Source organism: Pogona vitticeps, chromosome 5, assembly GCF_051106095.1.
Source record: "Pogona vitticeps strain Pit_001003342236 chromosome 5, PviZW2.1, whole genome shotgun sequence".
NCBI lineage: Eukaryota > Metazoa > Chordata > Lepidosauria > Squamata > Agamidae > Pogona > Pogona vitticeps.
Genome location: NC_135787.1, coordinates 94,987,090 through 95,007,015, shown reverse-complemented (window position 1 = coordinate 95,007,015; position 19,926 = coordinate 94,987,090). Strand labels below are relative to the sequence as shown.

The window sequence follows — 19,926 nt, the reverse complement described above, 5'->3', positions numbered from 1 at the left end:
ACATTTCCATGAGACCTGCTGGAGGTTAACAGAATTCTGGACATAGATTAGAGGCTTTTCTCTTTCTTGAGAATGTTAGTGCAGTTGAAGTATCTGGATTTGGATATGAGATTCAGGATCTTCTAAGACTTATACTGAAGAACTGGAAAGGTTCAGAAACACGAGCTTGGTTTAAAAATTCCCCAGATTATTCCCCTTCACTGACTTAGATCAAGAACTCTTTCCCTTCCACGACCCAACCCCCAGACCCACAAGACCTCCTCCTCTTGAAACCACCACCACCACCAGGTCAAATTGTCATGTTCTGCTTCTGTGGCTATTACTATTTTGACAAAGGAATTTGGGGCTTGGTTTATTTAAGTGAAAATGATGGGCTTTGGAGACATCAGGAAGCGGATTGAATTTGAATTTGGCTAGGTCGTGAGCTGAGTGAGAAAAAATTGCTTTTTAGATTCCTAGTAAGTCCAGCATAACGAAGGAAAAGACAAACATCACTGTCATGATTCTCCCATGTCCCCTGTTTACTATTGTCAAACAAAGGCTCATGTCGCGTTCTCTCTTCGCTGCCCACCAGTGGATTACTTCAATTCACAGTATAAATGACGTACAGTATGTCTGAACACTTGTCGTGTGAACAAAACAGAACTTATTTATTGAAGTGAAACAGAATGAATAATAACAGAACTCCTTAAAGTATTCAGTGTATATAAACATTTCATCATCAGTTACCTCAGTACATAGTTTTCTCAGCTTACAATCTCATTACCACCCTCTGCTTATCTCCCTAACCAGCCCTATCTGACTCCTCTGTCTCCAGCCAAGCATCATGTAGCTGGTGATTCCGCCTCTACAGCCCTCTTGTTGTTGTTGATTAGTCATTAAGTTATGTCGGACTCTTCGTGACCCCATGGACCAGAGCACACCATGCCCTCCCGTCTTCCACTGCCTCCCGGAGTTGGGTCAAATTCATGTTCAGTGACACTGTCCATCCATCTCGTCCTCTGTTGTCCCCTTCTCCTCTTGCCTTCACACTTTCCCAACATCAGTGTCTTTTCCGGGGTGCATTCTCTTCTCATGAGATGGCCAAAGTATTGGAGCCTCAGCTTCAGGATCTGTCCTTCCAGTGAGCACTCAGGGTTGATTTCTTTCAAAATGGATAGGTTTGCTCTCTTTACAGTCCAGGCAACTCTCAAGAGTCTCCTGCAGCATCACAATTCAAGAGTGTCAGTTCTCCGGCGGTCAGTTTTCTTTATGGTCTAGCTCTCATTTCCATACAACACTACTGGAAAAAACATAGCTTTGACTATGCGGACCTTTGTCAGCAAGGTAAAGTCTCTGCTTTTTAAGATGTCGTCTAGGTTTGTCATTGGTTTCCTCCCAAGAAGCAGGCGTCTTTTAATTTCGGGGCTGCTGTCACCATCTGCAGTGATCACGGAGCCCAAGGAACTAAAATCTCTCCCTGCCTCCATATCTTCCTCTTCTATTTCCCAGGAGGTGATGGGACCAGTGACCATGATCTTAGTTTTTTTGATGTCTAGCTTCAGACCATTTTTGCACTCTCCTCTTTCACCCTCATTACAAGGTTCTTTAATTTCTCCTCACTTTCTGCCATCAGAGTGGTATCATCTGAATATCTGAGGTTGTTGATATTTCTCCCGGCAATCTTAATTCTGGTTTGGGATTCCTCCAGTGGAGCCTTTCGCATGATGTAATCTGCATATAAATTAAATAAGCAGGGAGACTATATACAACCTTGTCATACTCCTTTCCCAATTTTGAACTAATCAGTTGTTCCATATCCAGTTCTAACTGTTGTTTCCTGTCCTTCATATAGCTTCATATAGCTTTCTCAGGAGATAGATAAGGTGATCAGGCACTCCCATTTCTTTAAGAACTTGCCATAGTTTGTTGTGGTCGACACAGTCAAAGGCTTTTGTGTAGTCAATGAAGCAGAAGTAGATATTTTTCTGGAACTCTCTGGCTTTCTCCATAATCTAGTGCATATTAGCAATTTGGTCTCTAGTTCCTCTGCCCCTTTGAAATCCAGCTTGTACTTCTGGGAGTTCTCGGTCCACATACTGCTGAAGCCTACCTTGTAGGATTTTGAGAATAACCTTGCTAGCATGTGAAATGAGTGCAATTGTATGGTAGCTGGAGTGTTCTTTAACAGTGTCATCCTTTAAGATTTTAAATAGTTCAACTGGAATGCCATCACCTCCACCAGCCTTGTTAGCCATGCTTTCTAAGGCCCACTTGACTTCACTCTCCAGGATGTCTGGCTCAAGGTCAGCAACCACACTATCTGGGTTGTCCGGGATATCCAAATCTTTCTGGTATAGTTCCTCTGTGTATTCTTGCCACCTCTTCTTGATGCCTTCTGCTTCTGTGAGGTCTCTCCCATTTTTGACCTTCATCATGTCCATCTTTGCACAAAATGTTCCTTTAATATCTCCAATTTTTCTGAACAGATCTCTGGTTTTTCCTTTTCTATTTTTTCCTCTATTTCTTTGCATTGTTCATTTAAGAAGGCCCTCTTGTCTCTCCTTGCTATTCTTTGGAAGTCTGCATTCAATTTTCTTTCACTTTCCTTATCTCCCAGGCATTTTGTTTCCCTTCTCTTCTCTGCTATTTGTAAAGCCTTGTTGGACAGCCACTTTGCTTTCTTGCATTTCCTTTTCTTTGGGATGGTTTTTGTTGCTGCCTCCTGTACAATGTTACAGGCCTCTATCCATAGTTCTTCAGGCACTCTGTCCACCAAATCTAGTTCCTTAAATCTATTCTTCACTTCCGCTGTGCATTCATAAGGGATTTGGTTCAGATTATACCTGAGTGGCCCAGTGGTTTTTCCTACTCTCTTCAGTTTAAGCTTGAATTTTGCAATGAGAAGCTGATGATCAGAGCCACAATCAGCTCCAAGTCTTGTTTTTGCTGACTGTATAGAGCTTCTCCATCTTTGGCTGCAGAAAACATAATCAATCTGATTTCAGTATTGCCCATCTGGTGATGTCCATGTGTAGAGTCACCTCTTGTGTTGTTGGAAAAGAGTGTTTGTGATGACCAGCTTGTTCCCTTGACAAAACTCTATTAGCCTTTGCCCTGCTTCGTTCTGAACTCCAAGGTCAAACTTCCCTGTTGTTCCATTTATCTCTTGACTCCCTACTTTAGCATTCCAGTCCCCTAGAATGAGAAGAACATCTTTCTTTGGTGTCAGTTCTAGAAGGTGTTGTAAGCCTTCATAGAATTGGTCAGTTTCAGTCTCTTCAGCATTGGTGGTTGGTGCATAAACTAGGATTACTGTGATGTTGAAAGGTGTGCCTTGGATTCGAGTTGAAATCATTCTATTATTTTTGAGATTGTATCGCAGTACAGCTTTCCCCATTCTTTTGTTGACTATGAGGGCTACTTTATTTCTTCTATGGGATTCTTGCCCACAATAGTAGATATGATAATCATCTGAACTGAATTCACCCATTCCCGTCCATATTAGTTCACTGACACTCAGGATGTCAATGTTTATTCTTACCATCTCCTGTTTGACCACCTCCCGCTTCCCAAGGTTGAAAGATCTTACATTCCAAATTCCTATGCAATATTTTTCTTTGCAGCATCAAACTTTCCTTTCATTTCCAGGCATGTCCGCAACTGAGCATCCTTTCAGCTTTGGCACAACCACTTCATTAGCACTGGAGCTACTTGTACTTGTCCTCCTCGCTTCCTCAGTAGCATGTTGGACGCCTTCCGACCTGAGGGGCTCATCTTCCAGTGTTATATCTTTTAGTCTTTTGTTTCTGTTCATGGGGTATTCTTGGCAAAGATACTGGAGTGGCTTGCCAATTCCTGCTCTAGGTGGATCGCATTTAGTCAGAACTCTCCACTATGACCTGTCCGTGTTGGGTGTCCCTGCATGGCATAGCCCACTGTAGCGTTCAGCCCTGCCCTCACCTGTCCATCACAGCTGAGCAGTGGAACAGCAGCCAATGAGGGGACGGAAGGTGGTGCTAAAGGGGGAGGAGCTGGGATATAAATAAGGGTGTATGGGGTATGAGAGGGGAGATTCGAGATATGTGAGATGAGTGTGAGAGACTTAGTGAGTCTGTGGGCCTGTGAGCCAAAAAGTCAGTGACAGAAGAGTCTGTGTGTCAGTGAGAGAAAGATATTGATTAACATCTTGTGATTTACTTATTTTATTTTATTGATCAAATAAACAAGTTTTAGTTTTGAAGCAACACTTGTCTCCTTAAATAATTGATACTGAACTGAAGTATTGGTGGCAGCAACTGAGTGGAAGAGTGAGCACCTCCTGGAGGCCTGAGATAGTAGAGGCTTCAGTGTGCCCGCTACATAAACTGGTGTCCAGCGTGTGGGATACGTGCTTGATCCAGTAACGCTTTGGAGTAGATAGGTTCCCAGAGCAGAATATTTTAGTCAGGGAATCTGAGTGGAAGAGTGGGTAACTTCCTAGAGCCACCTCAGTGGGAGAAGGCTTAGTGGGAAGGCTCGGAAACTCAGATTGGGAAACTAAGATAGGGACAGGCTCTGTGGAAACCATTTCTGGATTGAGTTTACCCCAAGCAGAATCTGTGACTGGGTGGCTAGCTTGTCCTGAGCTCAAGGGATAGAGTTCTGAGGGGACAAAGCGAAGGCCAAGGGCAGATAAGCTGAGGGGGCTCAAGTCAGCTGAAACTCGGAAAGACTGAAGCTGTCATTTAGGGTTATTTGGTGCCTGAGGCAGGGAGTGAAACTCTGTCTTTAGTGAAAGGCCTAGCTGGAAGACAGAGGCCTAGACACTGTAGCTAGCTTACCAGTGGATGAGTGCTGGGGAGCAACGGTATAACACAGACTCTCACTGAAAGGAAAAAAAGTGTGCTTTTTAAATTGAGGCTTGAAAACTGATTAAGAAGCCTAACATGACTTCCACGCGTGGAAATAAGTTGGAAAGTGTGCCTGCTGAGAGGGCAGTGAGCTCAGATCAAGAGAATGTAGAATCTGGGGGAGAAATTACTTCAGAAAAAGTAATGGAGACCTCAAGGGGGGAGGACTCTATAGAATTCAGAGAATGGGATCAAGAAGCAGATCCAATGTTACAACAATGCTTTAAGATGGTGAGCAATTATCCAGTAACTCCTGAGAACCCCGAGAGATACTTTGAAGAAAAAGGCCTTTTATATAGAAAGATCTTAAGAAACTCCAGGAGGGGAAAACTGCGAATAGTTCCTTCTAAATATAGACAGAAAATAATGGAAAAATGTCACACAGACACCTTATCTGGACATTTAGGTATTACAGGGACTAAGCAGAAAATATCCCAGAATTACTACTGGCCAAAAATGGGAAAGTAAATAAAAGAATTTTGTCAGAGCTGTAACACATGTCAAAGGAAAAGAAATAGTGATGAAAAATCCAATAGGGATGATTGTAATAATTATATGAAAGATATTAATAATATTTTTTATCGACTGAGGCGTGAATACATTGAACAACTGAAACAGAGTTCTGTGTATGGACATATGGAGCTAGTTCTTAAGGACATATTTGACATAGGGGCTGGGGCTGAGGGAAAAGTTTTACAGCCCAAAGCTGAAGCGGAAAAGGAAAATGATTCTGAAAGAAAGATAAGGCCCAAAGACGTTCAGAAACCAGGGGAGGCCGCTGATTTTATTTCCCATATTAGAAAACCAATCTTTTCTGAGGGAAAAGTTGTGAGGGAAACGTGGGAGGACACAAATAAAAATCCCAGAGGGCAGTTTAAGAACTAACAGAAGGTTGGGGGCCATTTTGGAGGGAAACCCTCAGAGTCTAACCAGATCAGAATTTGGAGGGAAAAGGAATTAAGACCTCTGGTAATGATCAAATGAACTATAGAACTTGGTTTCGTTGTGGAGAAAAGGGACACATTTCAACCCAGTGTGGTAAAAACAGAGAAATTGTGCCACAAAAGGGAAATTTGACTAGGCCGAAAGCTATATACTGTTTACAGCAAGACCAAGTTACTCCTCAGAGGGAGGAGTTAGGCACCATGGCAACCCAGGCTGAGCGCTTTACACAAGCTGAAAACAGAGAACAAGATCTTCCTGTGGCAGAAATTAGGCATTGTTACCTGATTAAAATGAACCAAGATCTTTTTAAACATACTGTTGATAGTATTTTTATTAATAACAATAAATATATGGCTCTGAAGGACTCATGTTCTCAAGTAATCTTATGTCATCCCAATATGACATATGGCCGCCTAGAGTAGTCCACCACGACTAGATAGGCGGGATATAAATTAATTAAATAAATAAATAAATAAATAAATAAATAAATAAATAAATAAATAAATAAATAAATAAATAAATAATAATAATAATAATAATAATAATAATAATAATAATAATAATAATAAATAATAATAATAATAATAATAATAATAATAATAATAATAATAATAATAATAATAATAATAATAATAATAATAATAATAATACTAATAATAATAATAATAATAATAATGTCCCTCAGGAATACATTTTAAAAGGTGAAAGCATGACTGTTAAGGGCATTGGGGAAGCAGCTGTTGTTCTGCCAGTCGCTGAAATACCCATCAGATATCAAGGGTGGGAAGGAAAATGGAGGACTGGTGTAACTTTGCAATTGCCAGCGGCGGTTTTGATTGGGAATGATATCACTGAGCATGTCAAAAGTGTTTTAGTACTGACTCATGCCCAAAAGGAAATTGAAAGGACAGCTGAGGAGAAAGCCGAAACTCCTGGGGAGATAATGACAGACAATAGTGACTCAGCTGAGTTAATACAGCTTAGTAATCCCCAAAGCAATACATTTACTCAGGAACAAAAGGCAGACTCCACGCTGAAACGCTGCTTTGAAAACCTTAATGAAGAACCATTAACCCCTGAAAGACCTGAAAGGTTCCTTATAGAGAAGGACCGATTATATAGAGAGTTCTTAGTGAATCCCAGGAAGGGAGAGGAAAATCTTCAGAAGCAGTTAGTGGTTCCTTTAACATATCGTCAGAAAATAATAGAAAGGGGACACTCAGATGTATTTTCAGCTCGTTTAGGCATCACCAAAACTAAACAAAAAATAGCACAGAATTTTTACTGGCCTGAGATGGGAAGGCAGATAAAAGATTTCTGTCAAAAGTGTGAGGTGTGTCAAAGGCAGGGGAATAGCAATGATAAGACTAAAGCAAAACTATGCCCTTTACCAATTATTTCTACCCCATTCCAACGCATTGGTTGTGACATTGTAGGTCCATTGCCCACGGTTAACCTGAGGGGAGAGGACCCTACAGCTGAATCAGTACTAAAGGAGAGACCACTAGAAAACTCCTTTGGAAGGGAACAAAGTACAGATCCCGCGTTGGATCAATGTTTTAAGCCAGTTGGCGAAGTTCAGTTAATCCCTGAGAGTCCAGCAAGGTTATTCCCAGGAAAAGACCGTGTGGACAGGGAGGCCTGTGTGAATCCCAGTGGGGGAAAAGACACTCACCTAAAGCAAATGATTGTTCCTCTCAAAGATCAAGTGGGGACAGAGTAGCAGGGACACACTGGTACCTTTGCAGCTAATATAGATTTGGCAAACACTGACCAGAGATTAGGACAAAACCTTTACTGCCTTGAAGTGGAGGAGCAGTTAAAAGAAGTTGGCCAGAGGTGTAAAGGAGGTCAGAGGCAAGGGGATAGCAGTGGCAAACCTGACGCCAAGCTGTGTCCTTTACCTGTTGTTTTGAACCCAGACCATAGCATTGGGTTTGACATAGTTGAGCCATTGACCAGAGTTACCCTGAGGAGAAACAAATTCAGTCTGTATAGCGTTGACTGTGTGGCAGGTTATCCTGAAGCAGTTCCCCTGAGAAATATTGAGGCTCAGAACATGGTAGATGCTCTGCTGAGGCAAATGGGTAGCAGCAAGTTTACTTCTGAGCTCTTCAAGTTTCTAGGAACCTATTTCCCTTCCGAGATGCTGCAAATAACCTCCCAAGTGAATGAGGGAGACTACATCAACCCGGTGGAGGGAAAGACAAGTAGGATAGCGGACCAAGGGAAATTAATCAAGCCCTTCTATGGGAAAGAAGCCTTTGTCTTGCTGGCATTGAATGAAGCAGACATGGGAAACCCCAAGTTAACTTATGGGGAAGGGAGGGGCGAACTCAAATACATCCCAGAAGAAGCCCAAATCAGTACCTCAATTTCCCCATAAAACCAAAAAGGAGTTAGAGCTGTGCTTCAGAGGGTCAAGCATAATTTTTCCAACAAGCCTAAAGTAGCCAGGGGTGTAGTGCACAGGTTTGACACCGGGGATGCACACCCACATGCGGTTACACCTGATAGAGGTCAAACCTATCTAGCCAAACTTTGGGGCTGGAAAGCAAGGTTTGTCCAAAATAAGAGAAGGGAAAAGACCCTGCGAAAACATACATGGCCATATTGGGAAGGCAGAGGGGTGACCTATCGAAAGATAAATAGGGTGAGACCCAACCAAACCCAGCCATGGGTGCTGACAGCAAGGGAATTGAAAGAAAGGCTAGTTCTGGCTGGGCGCTGCTTAAAGGGTATAATCAAGAGCATCATGTTGGCAGCTCCAGAGGTGAGACTCTGTAGAGCAGCCAGAATGACATGGCGGAAGGAGAGATGGAAGACCGCGCCGGTGGCAGACCATGTCCAGAGGGGGCTCAAGTGCCAGAGAGGCGTCACCATCGTGGAGAGGTCCGGATTCGAGTCGAGGGTCACGCCGAGCCAGGCGGATGACTGCAAGGTCCTTCATCATAGGCCGTTCCCGAGAGAGAGGCTGCAGGTTGGTGAGGGACCCCAGCTGTTTGCAAGTCGTGAGTACCATAAAGGTGCAGATGGAGGTTGACTTCACCACATCTCAAGGTGCACTGGAGGGTAGGACATTTCCTTTATGGACACTACTATTCCACCATAACTACAGTTTTGGACTTTTGAAGAGGACTTTGATTTTGAGGTACACGTGATTAAAGGGACTAAAAATGGTGCTGCAGATGCCCTCTCAAGAAGACCCGAAGATTAAATAAGAATGAAAAGGACTCTAGTGTAATGGTAAAATCAATAAAATGTTTATGTACACATTGTTGAATATTTTATGCTATGTTCAAAGGAAAGTTACATGTAAGTATTTTTAAATGTTGTGGTAAGTTGGATTGTATTGTTGGGTTGCTGTTATATTATATAGCTCCTCATTGTTCATGAGGGTAAAGCACTATAGCTTTTCCCCCATGAAACAACTTGTTAAGGGGGGGAGATATGTAGCGTTCAGCCCTGCCCTCACCTGTCCGTCACAGCTGAGCAGTGGAACAGCAGCCAATGAGGGGATGGAAGGTGGTGCTAAAGGGGTGACAGAGGTGCAGCGTTACCAGACTACGCCAGGGGGCGCTATGGTGAAATGAACTGCTCAGAGATGAAACCAAACAGACACTGTTGTAGTGTAGGTAGAATTATTTACATTAAAGTTCATATATACAGGTACAAATACAACTTCTCTTGTCTTTACACAGTCCTGGTCTTTCACAGTAGTTCTTCAGTTTGCAATAGTAAATTACAGGTTCAGTATCCAAAGATTGTTACCAATATAAATAGTCCAGCATCCACGAAGTCTTCTCCTCTCACCACAGAGATAGTCTTCTTCCAGGACCTTCCTCTTGCAATGTAGCAAATCTTCATCCAGCGATGCAGCATAAATTTCTTTCACAATCAATGAAACTTATCAACCAAATAAACAGCTCTCAACTACACAACCACCAACTACCCAACAACTTGTGTCTGCTAGCTTGGCTAGCTTTATTCTTGGTTGCTCCAATCAATTTGGTTGTCCCACAGCTGTCTCAATTAACCCAGCTGTATTACTTTGGTACATGTTGTTCACTAAATTCTGATCCTGTTGTGACTTATCTACTGAATTGCAATGAACAATTCCTAAAGGTTGATTTGAGACCTGTCAAGGGGGAGGAGTTGGGATATAAATAAGGGTGTATGGGGTATGAGAGGGGAGATTCGAGATATGTGAGATGAGTGTGAGAGACTTAGTGAGTCTGTGGGCCTGTGAGCCAAAAAGTCAGTGACAGAAGAGTCTGTGTATCAGTGAGAGAAAGATATTGATTAACATCTTGTGATTTACTTATTTTATTTTATTGATCAAATAAACAAGTTTTAGTTTTGAAGCAACCTGTCTCCTTAAATAATTGATACTGAACTGAAGTATTGGTGGCAGCAACTGAGTGGAAGAGTGAGCACCTCCTGGAGGCCTGAGATAGTAGAGGCTTCAGTGTGCCTGCTACACCCACTACAAGGCAGCAATTCATGAAGGAGCCAGCTCTCTCATAGGTTCATGCAAATCAACTCATGAATATGAGTGACATGAGTGACATGGGCGGCCTCTTTAGGTCACTGCCCTGGATGGGGTTTATTCTATTTAAATTTGCTCAAGCACTTGAGGAAGCTCTTCCAGGCCCAGTTGTTGCAAATGCGCCTGAATGATGGGAACATTTCAAGAATGCTGTTTATAAAGCCGTCTTGTCCACATTTAGCAAGAAGATCAAAAAGATGGCAGGCTGGTTTGAAGCCCATTTGGAAGAGTTGATGCCAGCCATCGTGGATAAGAGGAGAGCTCTAGCAGCACACAAAGCCTGTCTTAGTGAGTACAACTTGCAGGCTCTTCGACTTGCTCGTAGCAAAGCACAACAGACTGCCAGGAGATGTTCTAATGATTATTGGCTTCAGCTCTGCTCTCAGATACACACAGCAGCAAACACAGGTAACATCAAGGTAATGTATGATGGTATCAAGCAAGCTTTAGGTCCAATAGAGAAGAAATATGCTCCTTTGAAGACTGCTACAGGCATGATCATCCAGGACCGAGCACAGCAGATGGACCGCTGGGTGCATTACTGTGGCATTCAGCTCTGCTCTCACCTGTCCGTCACAACTGGGCAGGGGAACCTCAGCCAATGAGAGGACCGAGGGTGGTGCAGAAGTGGGAGGAGCTGGGTTATATAAGGTGTGTGTGATGTGTGAGAAGAGATCAAATCCGTTTGAGAGATGAGTGATTAGAGAGATTGATAGAGAGTGAGAAAGAGCTTGTCAGTGAGGGAAAAGTCTGTGTGAGCTAGTGTCTGAGAAACAGTGATTGACTAATTAATTTAATACCTGTGATTTATCCTTTTATTTTGTACAAATCAATAAACAGTTTATTTGTTTGAAAGAAACACTTGTCCTTTTCAGTTTTAAGGATAGGTTGGTGGCAGCAGTTTTTGGTGAAAGGTAGTGAGCACTCTTGGAGGCCTGAGTTATCAGAGGCTTGAAAGTGGCTTGCTAGAATTACTATAGCACTACTCTGAGCTATATTCCAGAGAGAATGTAGTAACCAAAGAAGCATTAAATAACATTGAGTGCCTGCCTGTCCTGGAAGAGTTGGACAGTGAACCAACCTTAGCAGAAATAAAATCGGCCTTGGATTCCTTCACCTCCAGGAAGGCACCTGGGAAGGATAACATCCCTGCTGAAGTGCTGTTAAGAGACCATTACCACTGAGCTTTGAAATCTTTTGTCTTTGCGGGAGGGAAGGCGGAGTACCACATGACATGAAGGATGTAAACATTGTCACATTGTACAAGAACAAAGGCGACAGAGGCGACTGCAATAAGTACCGTGACATCTCTCTTCTCAGCATTGTAGGGACATCTCTTGCCCATGTTGTGCTGAAGAGGCTCCAGGTGTTTGCAGAGAGAGTCTATCCAAAATCACAAGTGAGGATTTCGAGCTAACAGATCCAACACTGACATGGTATTTTCCCCTCAAACCGTTGCAGAAGAAATGCAGGGAACAATGACAGCCACTCTTTGTGGCCTTCATAGATCTTACAAAGGCCTTTGATTTGGTTAGCATGGACAGCCTTTTTAAAATATTTCCGAAGATTAGGTGTCCACCTCGACTCCTTAACATCATCAGGTCCATTCATGAGGAAATGAAGGACACTGCAGTTTTTGATGGCTCAACATTAGATCCTTTTAACATCTGAAGCGGAGTGAAACAGGGCTGTGTTCTCGCGCCAACTCTGTTTGGGATTCTTTTTTCTGTCATGCTGAAGCACGCTTTCGGAACTGCAACAGAAGGTATCTATCTCTGGACTAGATCAGATGGAAAACTCTTTAATCTCTCTATTTTGAGAGTAAAGACCAAAGTCTAGCTGAAATGAATGCGAGATGCCCTCTTTGCCAATGATTCAGCTGTTGTTGCCCATTCTGGTGAAGAGCTCCAACAACTTATGAATTTATTCGCGAAGGCTTTCACGCCCAAGATCTAATGGTTGTTGTGGGTTTTTCGGGCTCTTTGGCCGTGTTCTGAAGATTGTTCTTCCTAACATTTCACCGTCTCTGTGGCCGGCATCTTCAGAGGACAGCACTTATGAATTATTTTAGTAAGGTCTGCCAAAATTTTGGATTAACAACAAACCTAAAGAGAACACAAGTCATGGGCCAGGGCGTGGACTCACCTCTGTCTATTACCATCTCTACACAAGAATTGGAGGTTGTTCATGACTTTGTGTACCTTGGTTCAACAATCTCTGACACTCTCTCCCTAGATGTTGAGCTGGATAAAGGCATTGGCAAAGCAGCTACCATGTTCTCTAGACTCACAAAGAGAGTATGGCTCAATAAGAAGCTGATAGCATATACCGAACCTGGGCAAAGTGTGGCCCTCCAGATGTTGCTGAACTGCAAATCCCAACACTTCTCATTACTGGCTGTGTGGGCTAGGATTGCTGGGAGTTGCAGTTCAACAACATCTGGAGGGCCACATTTTGCCCAGGTCTGGCATATACCAAGATCCAGGTCTACAGAGCCTGTGTCTTGAGCACACTCCTGTACTACAGTGAAACCTGGACCCTTTGTGCACGGCAGGAGAGGAAGCTGCACACATTCCGTATGCATTGTCTCTGACACATTTTTGGTATCACCTGGCAGGACAAAGTTCCAAATAGAGTAGTTCTAGAACAAGCTGGAATTTTTAGCATGTATACATTACTGAAATAGTGATGTCTACATTGGCTTGGGAATGTTGTGAGAATGGCTGATGGTCGGATTCCAAAAGATCTCCTGTATGGACAATTACTGCAGGGAAATCACCCCAGAGGGAGACCACAGCTGCGATACAAGGACATCTGCAAGCGGGATCTGAAGGCCTTAGGAAAGGACCTCAACAGATGGGAAACCTTGACATCTGAGCATTCAGCCTGGAGGCAGGTGGTGCAGCATGACCTCTCCCACTTTGAAGAGACACTTTTCAACAGGTTGAGAGAAAGAAGCAGTCCCAAAACCAGCAAAATCAGGGAGCTGGATAGGGGACAGATTGCATTTGTTTTCAGTGTGGAAGGGATTGTCACTCCCGTATTCTCAGCCACACTAGACGTTGTTCCAAGACATCTATTCAGAGCACGTTACCATGGTCTCTCGAGACTGAAGGATGCCTACATACAGTCTTTTCTTCAAAAAGCTCAGTGTACCATCTTTTCCTGAGAGTCATGAAGAAAAATATGTTTTTTGAAGCACAATAACAGGCAGAGAACTTGCAAGTTTTGTATGTTGAATTCGAGCATTTTAGCAGTTATACAACCCTGGTGACTTGGAGAGCTGCACTTTGCCCAGACCTGCAAGCCAAGCTACTAAGCACAATAGTTCCAGCATTCATGTTTTCAGTATAACAATTGAGAAGATCATGTGCTATGTGCATAGGGTAAGTGGCCATGTTAGTATGCAAACATTTCTTTCTCTCACTGAAACACCCAGCTTTTCTTAACTCTCTTTAGTGTTTCCTGTTCCCCTCTGAGAAGTGAAAACCTGCAAGAAATTTCTGAAATTTATAACTCAGGGCTCTAAAGTCTCTTGGTGTGAGGGATGGAGCTTGTAGAGAAGTGCCACAATTCCTTTCCGGTGTTCTCTTCTACAGTGTGAGAGGGATGGGATTGCCAGTGACAGAACAGTAATAAATATAATCTGCCTGCTTGAAAGGGGCCAAGTTTGTGTACTTTGAGCAGAGGCAAACAATTAAAAACAATAAAATCAGTAAAATCAACAAATGTTGTCTTTGCAATGGAAGGCAAAGGTCTTCCTCTTAAAGCAAGCTTTTTACAATAAATTTTGATAATAGAAAAGTGGAATGCTGTTCACTTATTTTGCTTTTATGCTATGATGTTTGTTGTTATTTCATGTGTTTTGAACTGTTTTTAATTTCCTAGCCTTTTAAATATTATTATATGTTTAATTTTTTATGTTCAAATACATTGTAGTTTTATTTGTATGTGTTTTTGATAATTTAAAAAAAGTAAATTAATTTATTAATATATAACACATGGTACAAAGCAAAATAAAACACAATATAACAATCAACATTTACCCAAAATTTTTTAAAAACTTAGTTTTTAATCATTTTTTAGGCACCTTGGGACCCATACCAGGAAAAAAGTAGCATGCAAACAATCAAATACTAAAAATAAGATAACAAAACATCAGCAACCATTAAATGTGTTAAAAAATCACAATATAAGTTTCTGTTTGCTGGTTCCTTTTTATGCATTCATTCAAAATACATTCAGAAGATCTGTTATTAGAAGTGCCCCCTCAAGTGGCAAAAAAGTGCTATTTCTGAAAATACATTAAAAGGAGAAACATAGGCATCATTCTCTACAATGTAAATAACAGCTTCCATTGCATCTCTAATTTTGGAGTCATGTGTAACTAAGAAAATCCCATGATAAGGGAGAAAACAATGTAAGCTCAGAAAAGATCCATTTACCTGAACACGGGTTTTAGCCCTAACTGACCATCATGAATAACATGTTTCTCAAGATAGAGCTGTTTGCTGGTTGTAGTTCATGGGTGAGGGAATTACCTCTCTCCCTTTGGATATCTGGTTTGTCTCTCAGTCCAAAATAATAATGCTAGAATCTGTTTCTATGAGGAATATTGAGGAAATTAAAAGCATGCCTTCAGGGAAGTAGCTGAAGGTGGAGTGACAGAGAAATGTGAGCAAAATCAGCTGATTTTCAGCAGCAGTTGTCAGGGCAAAGTATTTCCATGGACAAGCCTAATACAGAGAGGAAAAAGGTAGATGCCTCACGTCTAACTTCAAAGGGCTAGAGTTGCTATCCTGGGAGGAAGATAACTTTGCTCCAGCTCTCATATTGCCAAAAGGCAGCACAATTGCCTCTCTTATTGCACACCTCTTTCTCATCTTAGCTCTTTATATGCCTTGGCAATAAGCGAGCTGACTCATAATGGCCACAATCCAGCAAACTGATTAAGTCACAAATTGCTTTTAAGATTTCACAGATCATCTGCTGGATCATGGAAATGTGCCTCATGTTTTGGAAGCCACTTGGCAAATAATTTAACAAGCTAGCAGGCAAGAGACACATCCAAAGTACTTCCAGACACCATTTTTATTGAACAGCTGCACTAGCTCATTCATGGAGGTGGGGCAAGGAGATGACAGCATCTTCCATTAGCAACCTTCTCATGTTTTCCCACAGCTTCTTCTACCCTTTTCCTTCACAGAAAAAAATTATGTTAAGGAAAAAAATTGAAAAAGCTGCATGATAACTTTCACTTGTGCATGATAGGGCAGGAACCCTCCATCTTGAAGCAGCCTCACTTTGTTCTGTGCATTTTAAACCACTTTTGGTACCTCTGAAATGATGAACTTCATGCTCAGCTTCTCTTGACTCATGACCAACATTTCTCCTTCCCTCCTACAAAAAAACAACAAACAAACAAAAAGGGTGGTTTTATTAAACATTTCACGAAGGCAAGTTTTGTTATTTAGTGAAGACCAAGAAGGCTCATTGTTGTTACTGAACAAATCATAGTGGCTGCTTACGGCAGTTCCTTATTGTCTGTCCATCTGTCTCATGGTATTGTATTCTGTCATTTTGGCTGCATAAGGATTTTGTTTGGAAAACAAACATAGAACTAGCTGTAGAAGCAGTAGGTTTTGACCCAAGGAAGTTCACATTGAAATAAATCTGTTAGTCTTCAAAAAGTCATAATAGTTTGCATTTTTCTCTTACTCCCCTTCCCCCTTTTTCCCTGCAGTTTTGCCAGCATGGGAAGGAAACTGTATTTGCCTTCCAGGAGCTGAATGGAACTTTCAGTTCAGGGCCACGTTGTTGGAATAGAGCATTCTCACATATAGTAACTGATGAGCACTCAAACAGATGGCTGTAGGCAGATAGAAAGCCCAGGCATTTTGTCTTCGTTTTCTTCTGCATATTAAAGGATTACAGTGTTTCCTTCTTCAACTTCTCTTTGAAGTGGATAATTCACTATTTTAGCTAGAGGGAATGGCAGATCAGTGATCCATTTCCTCTTGCACTAACATTAAGTGGACCTCCATCTCATCCTCTGTCGTCCCCTTCGCCTTTGTCGGCAAGGTGATGTCTCTGCTTTTAAGATGCTGTCTAGGTTTGTCATCACTTTCCTCCCAAGAAGCAGGCATCTTTTAATTTCATGGCTGCTGTCACCATCTGCAGTGATCATCGAGCCCAAGAAAGTAAAATCTGTCACTGCCTCCATATCTTCCCCTTCAATTTCCCAGGAGGTGATGGGACCAGTGGCCATGATCTTAGTTTTTTTTGTTGTTGTTGTTGAGCTTCAGACCATTTTTGCACTCTCCTCTTTCACCCTCATTACAAGGTTCTTTAATTCTTCCTCACTTTCTGCCCTCAGAGTGGTATCATCTGCATATTGGAGGCTATTGATATTTCTTCCGGCAATCTTAATTCCGGCTTGGGATTCATCCAGTCTAGCCTTTCGCATGATGTACAGTAATCTGCATATAAGTTAAATAAGCCGGGGGACAATATACAGCCTTGTTGTACTCCTTTCCCAATTTTGAACCAATCAGTTGTTCCATATCCAGTTCTAACTGTTGCTTCCTGTCCTTCATATAGCTTTCTCAGGAGATAGATAAGGTGATCAGGCACTCCCATTTCTTTAAGAACCTGCCATAGTTTGTTGTGGTCGACACAGTCCAAAGCTTTTGCATAGTCAATGAAGCAGAAGTAGATTTTTTTTTTTCTGGAAGTCTCTGGCTTTCTCCATAATCCAGCGCATGTTAACAATTTGGTCTCTAGTTCCTCTGCCCCTTCGGAACCCAGCTTGTACTTCTGGGAGTTCTCAGTCCACATACTGTTGAAGCCTACCTTGGAGGATTTTGAGCATAACCTTGCTAGCGTGTGAAATGAGTGCAATTATATGGTAGTTGGAGCATTCTTTGGCACTGCCCTTATTTGGGATTGGGATGTAGACTGATATTTTCCAACCCTCTGGTCACTGCTGAGGTTTCCAAACTTGCCGGCATATTGAGTGTAGCACCTTAACAGCATCATCTTTTAAGATTTTAAATAGTTCAACTGGAATGCCGCCACCTCCACTGGCCTTGTTGTTAGTCATGGTTTCTAAGGCCCACTTGACTTCACTCTCCAGGATATCTGGCTCAAGGTCAGCAACCACATTATCTGGGTTGTCCAGGACATCCAAATCTTTCTGACATAATTCCTCTGTGTATTCTTGCCACCTCTTGATGACTTCTGCTTCTGTAAGGTCCCTCCCATTTTTGTCTTTTATCATGTCCATCTTTGCACAAAATGTTCCTTTAACATCTCCAATTTTCTTGAACAGATCTCTGGTTTTTCCCTTCCTATTTTTCCCCTCTATATCTTTGCACTATTTAAAAGTAGTTTAAAACACATTAAAATGTGTATAAAATTGTAACAGTGTCCAGCACAGGAAAGTAACCATCGCTGAATTTGTTGTTAACAGCTTGCCTGAAAAAAGGAGGTTTCTGCCCCAGGACAGAAGGACAAGAGGCTGGGGGGAGGGGAGGGGGGGACGGACAACCTAGCCTCCTAGGGGCAGGCATTCCACAACCTGGCAGCAGCCAGAGAGGCCTTCTCTCCTATTTCCAACATATCTGCCTGTGAAAGCACTGAGACTGAGAAAGGCCTCCCCTGGAGACCTTAGGAGAGAAGAGGCTCATACTAAGAGACAACAAGGTCCTTCAGAAAGCCCGGACCCTGGCTTTATATGTTGTAAGCAGCACTCTGAATTGGGCCTGGAACTGGACTTGCAGCTAGTGAAGCTGCTATAACAAGGGAGTAATATGCTCCCTATAACTAGCCTAAAATATCAGCAAAATGTCCTCAACCCGTGCTGAAATCAGACTTGTTAACCTAGAAGAAAGATTTCTAGCAGTTTTAAATAGAAGGAATGAATCTTTGGGTACTGTTTGCCCTTCAGCTTCACTTGTAGCTGTGCCTATTCACTGACACTTTTTCTGGGTTTGGCCAAAGCTGTTGCTGGCAGGTATAACATACTGTTTGGGATCTAGTATTTTTACTATGAAGTCCCCTGAAACTCAAACGGGGCGGGACATGCTTGTGAAAATGTTATTAAAAGCAAATTTAGAGTCACACTTACCATGCCATTAGCAGCAACTAGAGCGACAATCATGGAGCAAAGGTAGACTTCCATCTTCCTCCCCACTCCTTTTGGGGATGGCACCCCCATGCTTGTAACTGTCCTGGATCAACTGGCCTTCCACTGCTTGAAAGCCTTAAGCAGGAAGCTGAATTAATATTGGCCTTAAGAAATACCCTTAATTTTAGAATATGTTTAACTTTTTAAAGTAATCAATGTGTTGGCCAATGTTAATTATTAACATGTTCGTGTATTGAAGGAAATGCTGGTTTCAGAGATTTGGGGGAGGAAAAAAAAGCCAAATACACTTACAATACCAATCTGGGAAGGATCCCTATGGAAAATACTGTGGCTTATTTATAAGTAAAGATGTATATGGCTGAACTGTTTGTTGCTAACAGTACGCCTACAAATAAATATGCAGGTACTGTAGCCATTAAAGATTTTGGTCAGTTCCAGTTTGGGTTGATAAATATTTGCTCAGTTTCCATTCCTCTCTCCACATCCTCCCCTTCCTGAAAATAAACAGCCATCTCACTTTCTACTATGCTGAAATATGAGAACTGTTTTCTAAGGAATCCATTTTGGTATTTAGATCTAAGAATATTGAATAGGATTCATTAAAAATATGGGAGCAATCTGGCTCACATTATCATCATTCCTATGGAGAGAAGAAAAAATGATAACAGGGTGGATTTCTACTATTTATGTGTTGTAAAGATAATTACGAAATTTTCCCCATTTAAATTTCTTAGTGAATTTGGAGAGTCTGAATGAGCTTGTGTGCCATGTATATGGGTTGCATCAATTATAAAACTCAGTTCCCTGTGACAGAAATGAAGTTTGACAAATTTCAGAAAAAAATTGGTGCAGGATGTTTCTGCGGGGTGTCAAAGAACAGTAGATCTGAAAGCCAGTATTTCATGTGCTCATTCTTCCCAATGCGCTGACTGGTGAGTATACCTTTCAACTGTCTATTCAAATGAAGGAAGAGCGATTCACTAGTCCAATACCCTCCAGATATCAGAGTGCCCTGAGACTCTCCACTGCCCTCAGACCTTTAGATTCCTCATTATTGGCTATGGTGGGAATTATGGTCCAAATGTGTGCAGGGCTTCTTTTATACCTTCTTTATCAGTCTCTGCATATACAACATGCTGCACTGTTTTCTGTGTGTTCTGAATTCTGATTTAGAAAGAACCTTAAGAGCCCAGGAGTTTGGCAGCAGCACCCTGGGTAGGAACCTTCCAGCAGAATGTCAACAGGCAAATTACCCTCCTTTCTGGCAGCCTGGGAAAGGGAGCAAAGTACAAAGTAATGTCACTGTGTTTCACCCCCCACCCCACCCCCTTCTTTGATTGCAGAAGCCCACTGCATCTGGTAGCTTATCTGGAGTACTTTCAATATAAAGCAAATGTAGAGTATGGACAATC

General features: G+C 42.0%; 1 protein-coding gene across 1 annotated transcript in view; it reads right to left on the bottom strand.

Moving 5' to 3' along the window:
* The window catches only part of HGFAC (HGF activator), a 96,838-nt gene extending 77,250 nt beyond the window's left edge, over nt 1–19,588 (bottom strand). Inside the window, exons 1-2 of the mRNA XM_078394102.1 lie at nt 18,494–19,588; nt 15,702–15,765 (exon numbers count right to left, since the gene is read on the bottom strand). Coding sequence (XP_078250228.1) covers nt 15,702–15,765; nt 18,494–18,583 — 154 coding nt within the window. The 5' untranslated portion in view covers nt 18,584–19,588. The remainder of the gene's footprint in view (nt 1–15,701; nt 15,766–18,493) is intronic.
* Between the last annotated feature and the right edge of the window lie 338 nt (nt 19,589–19,926).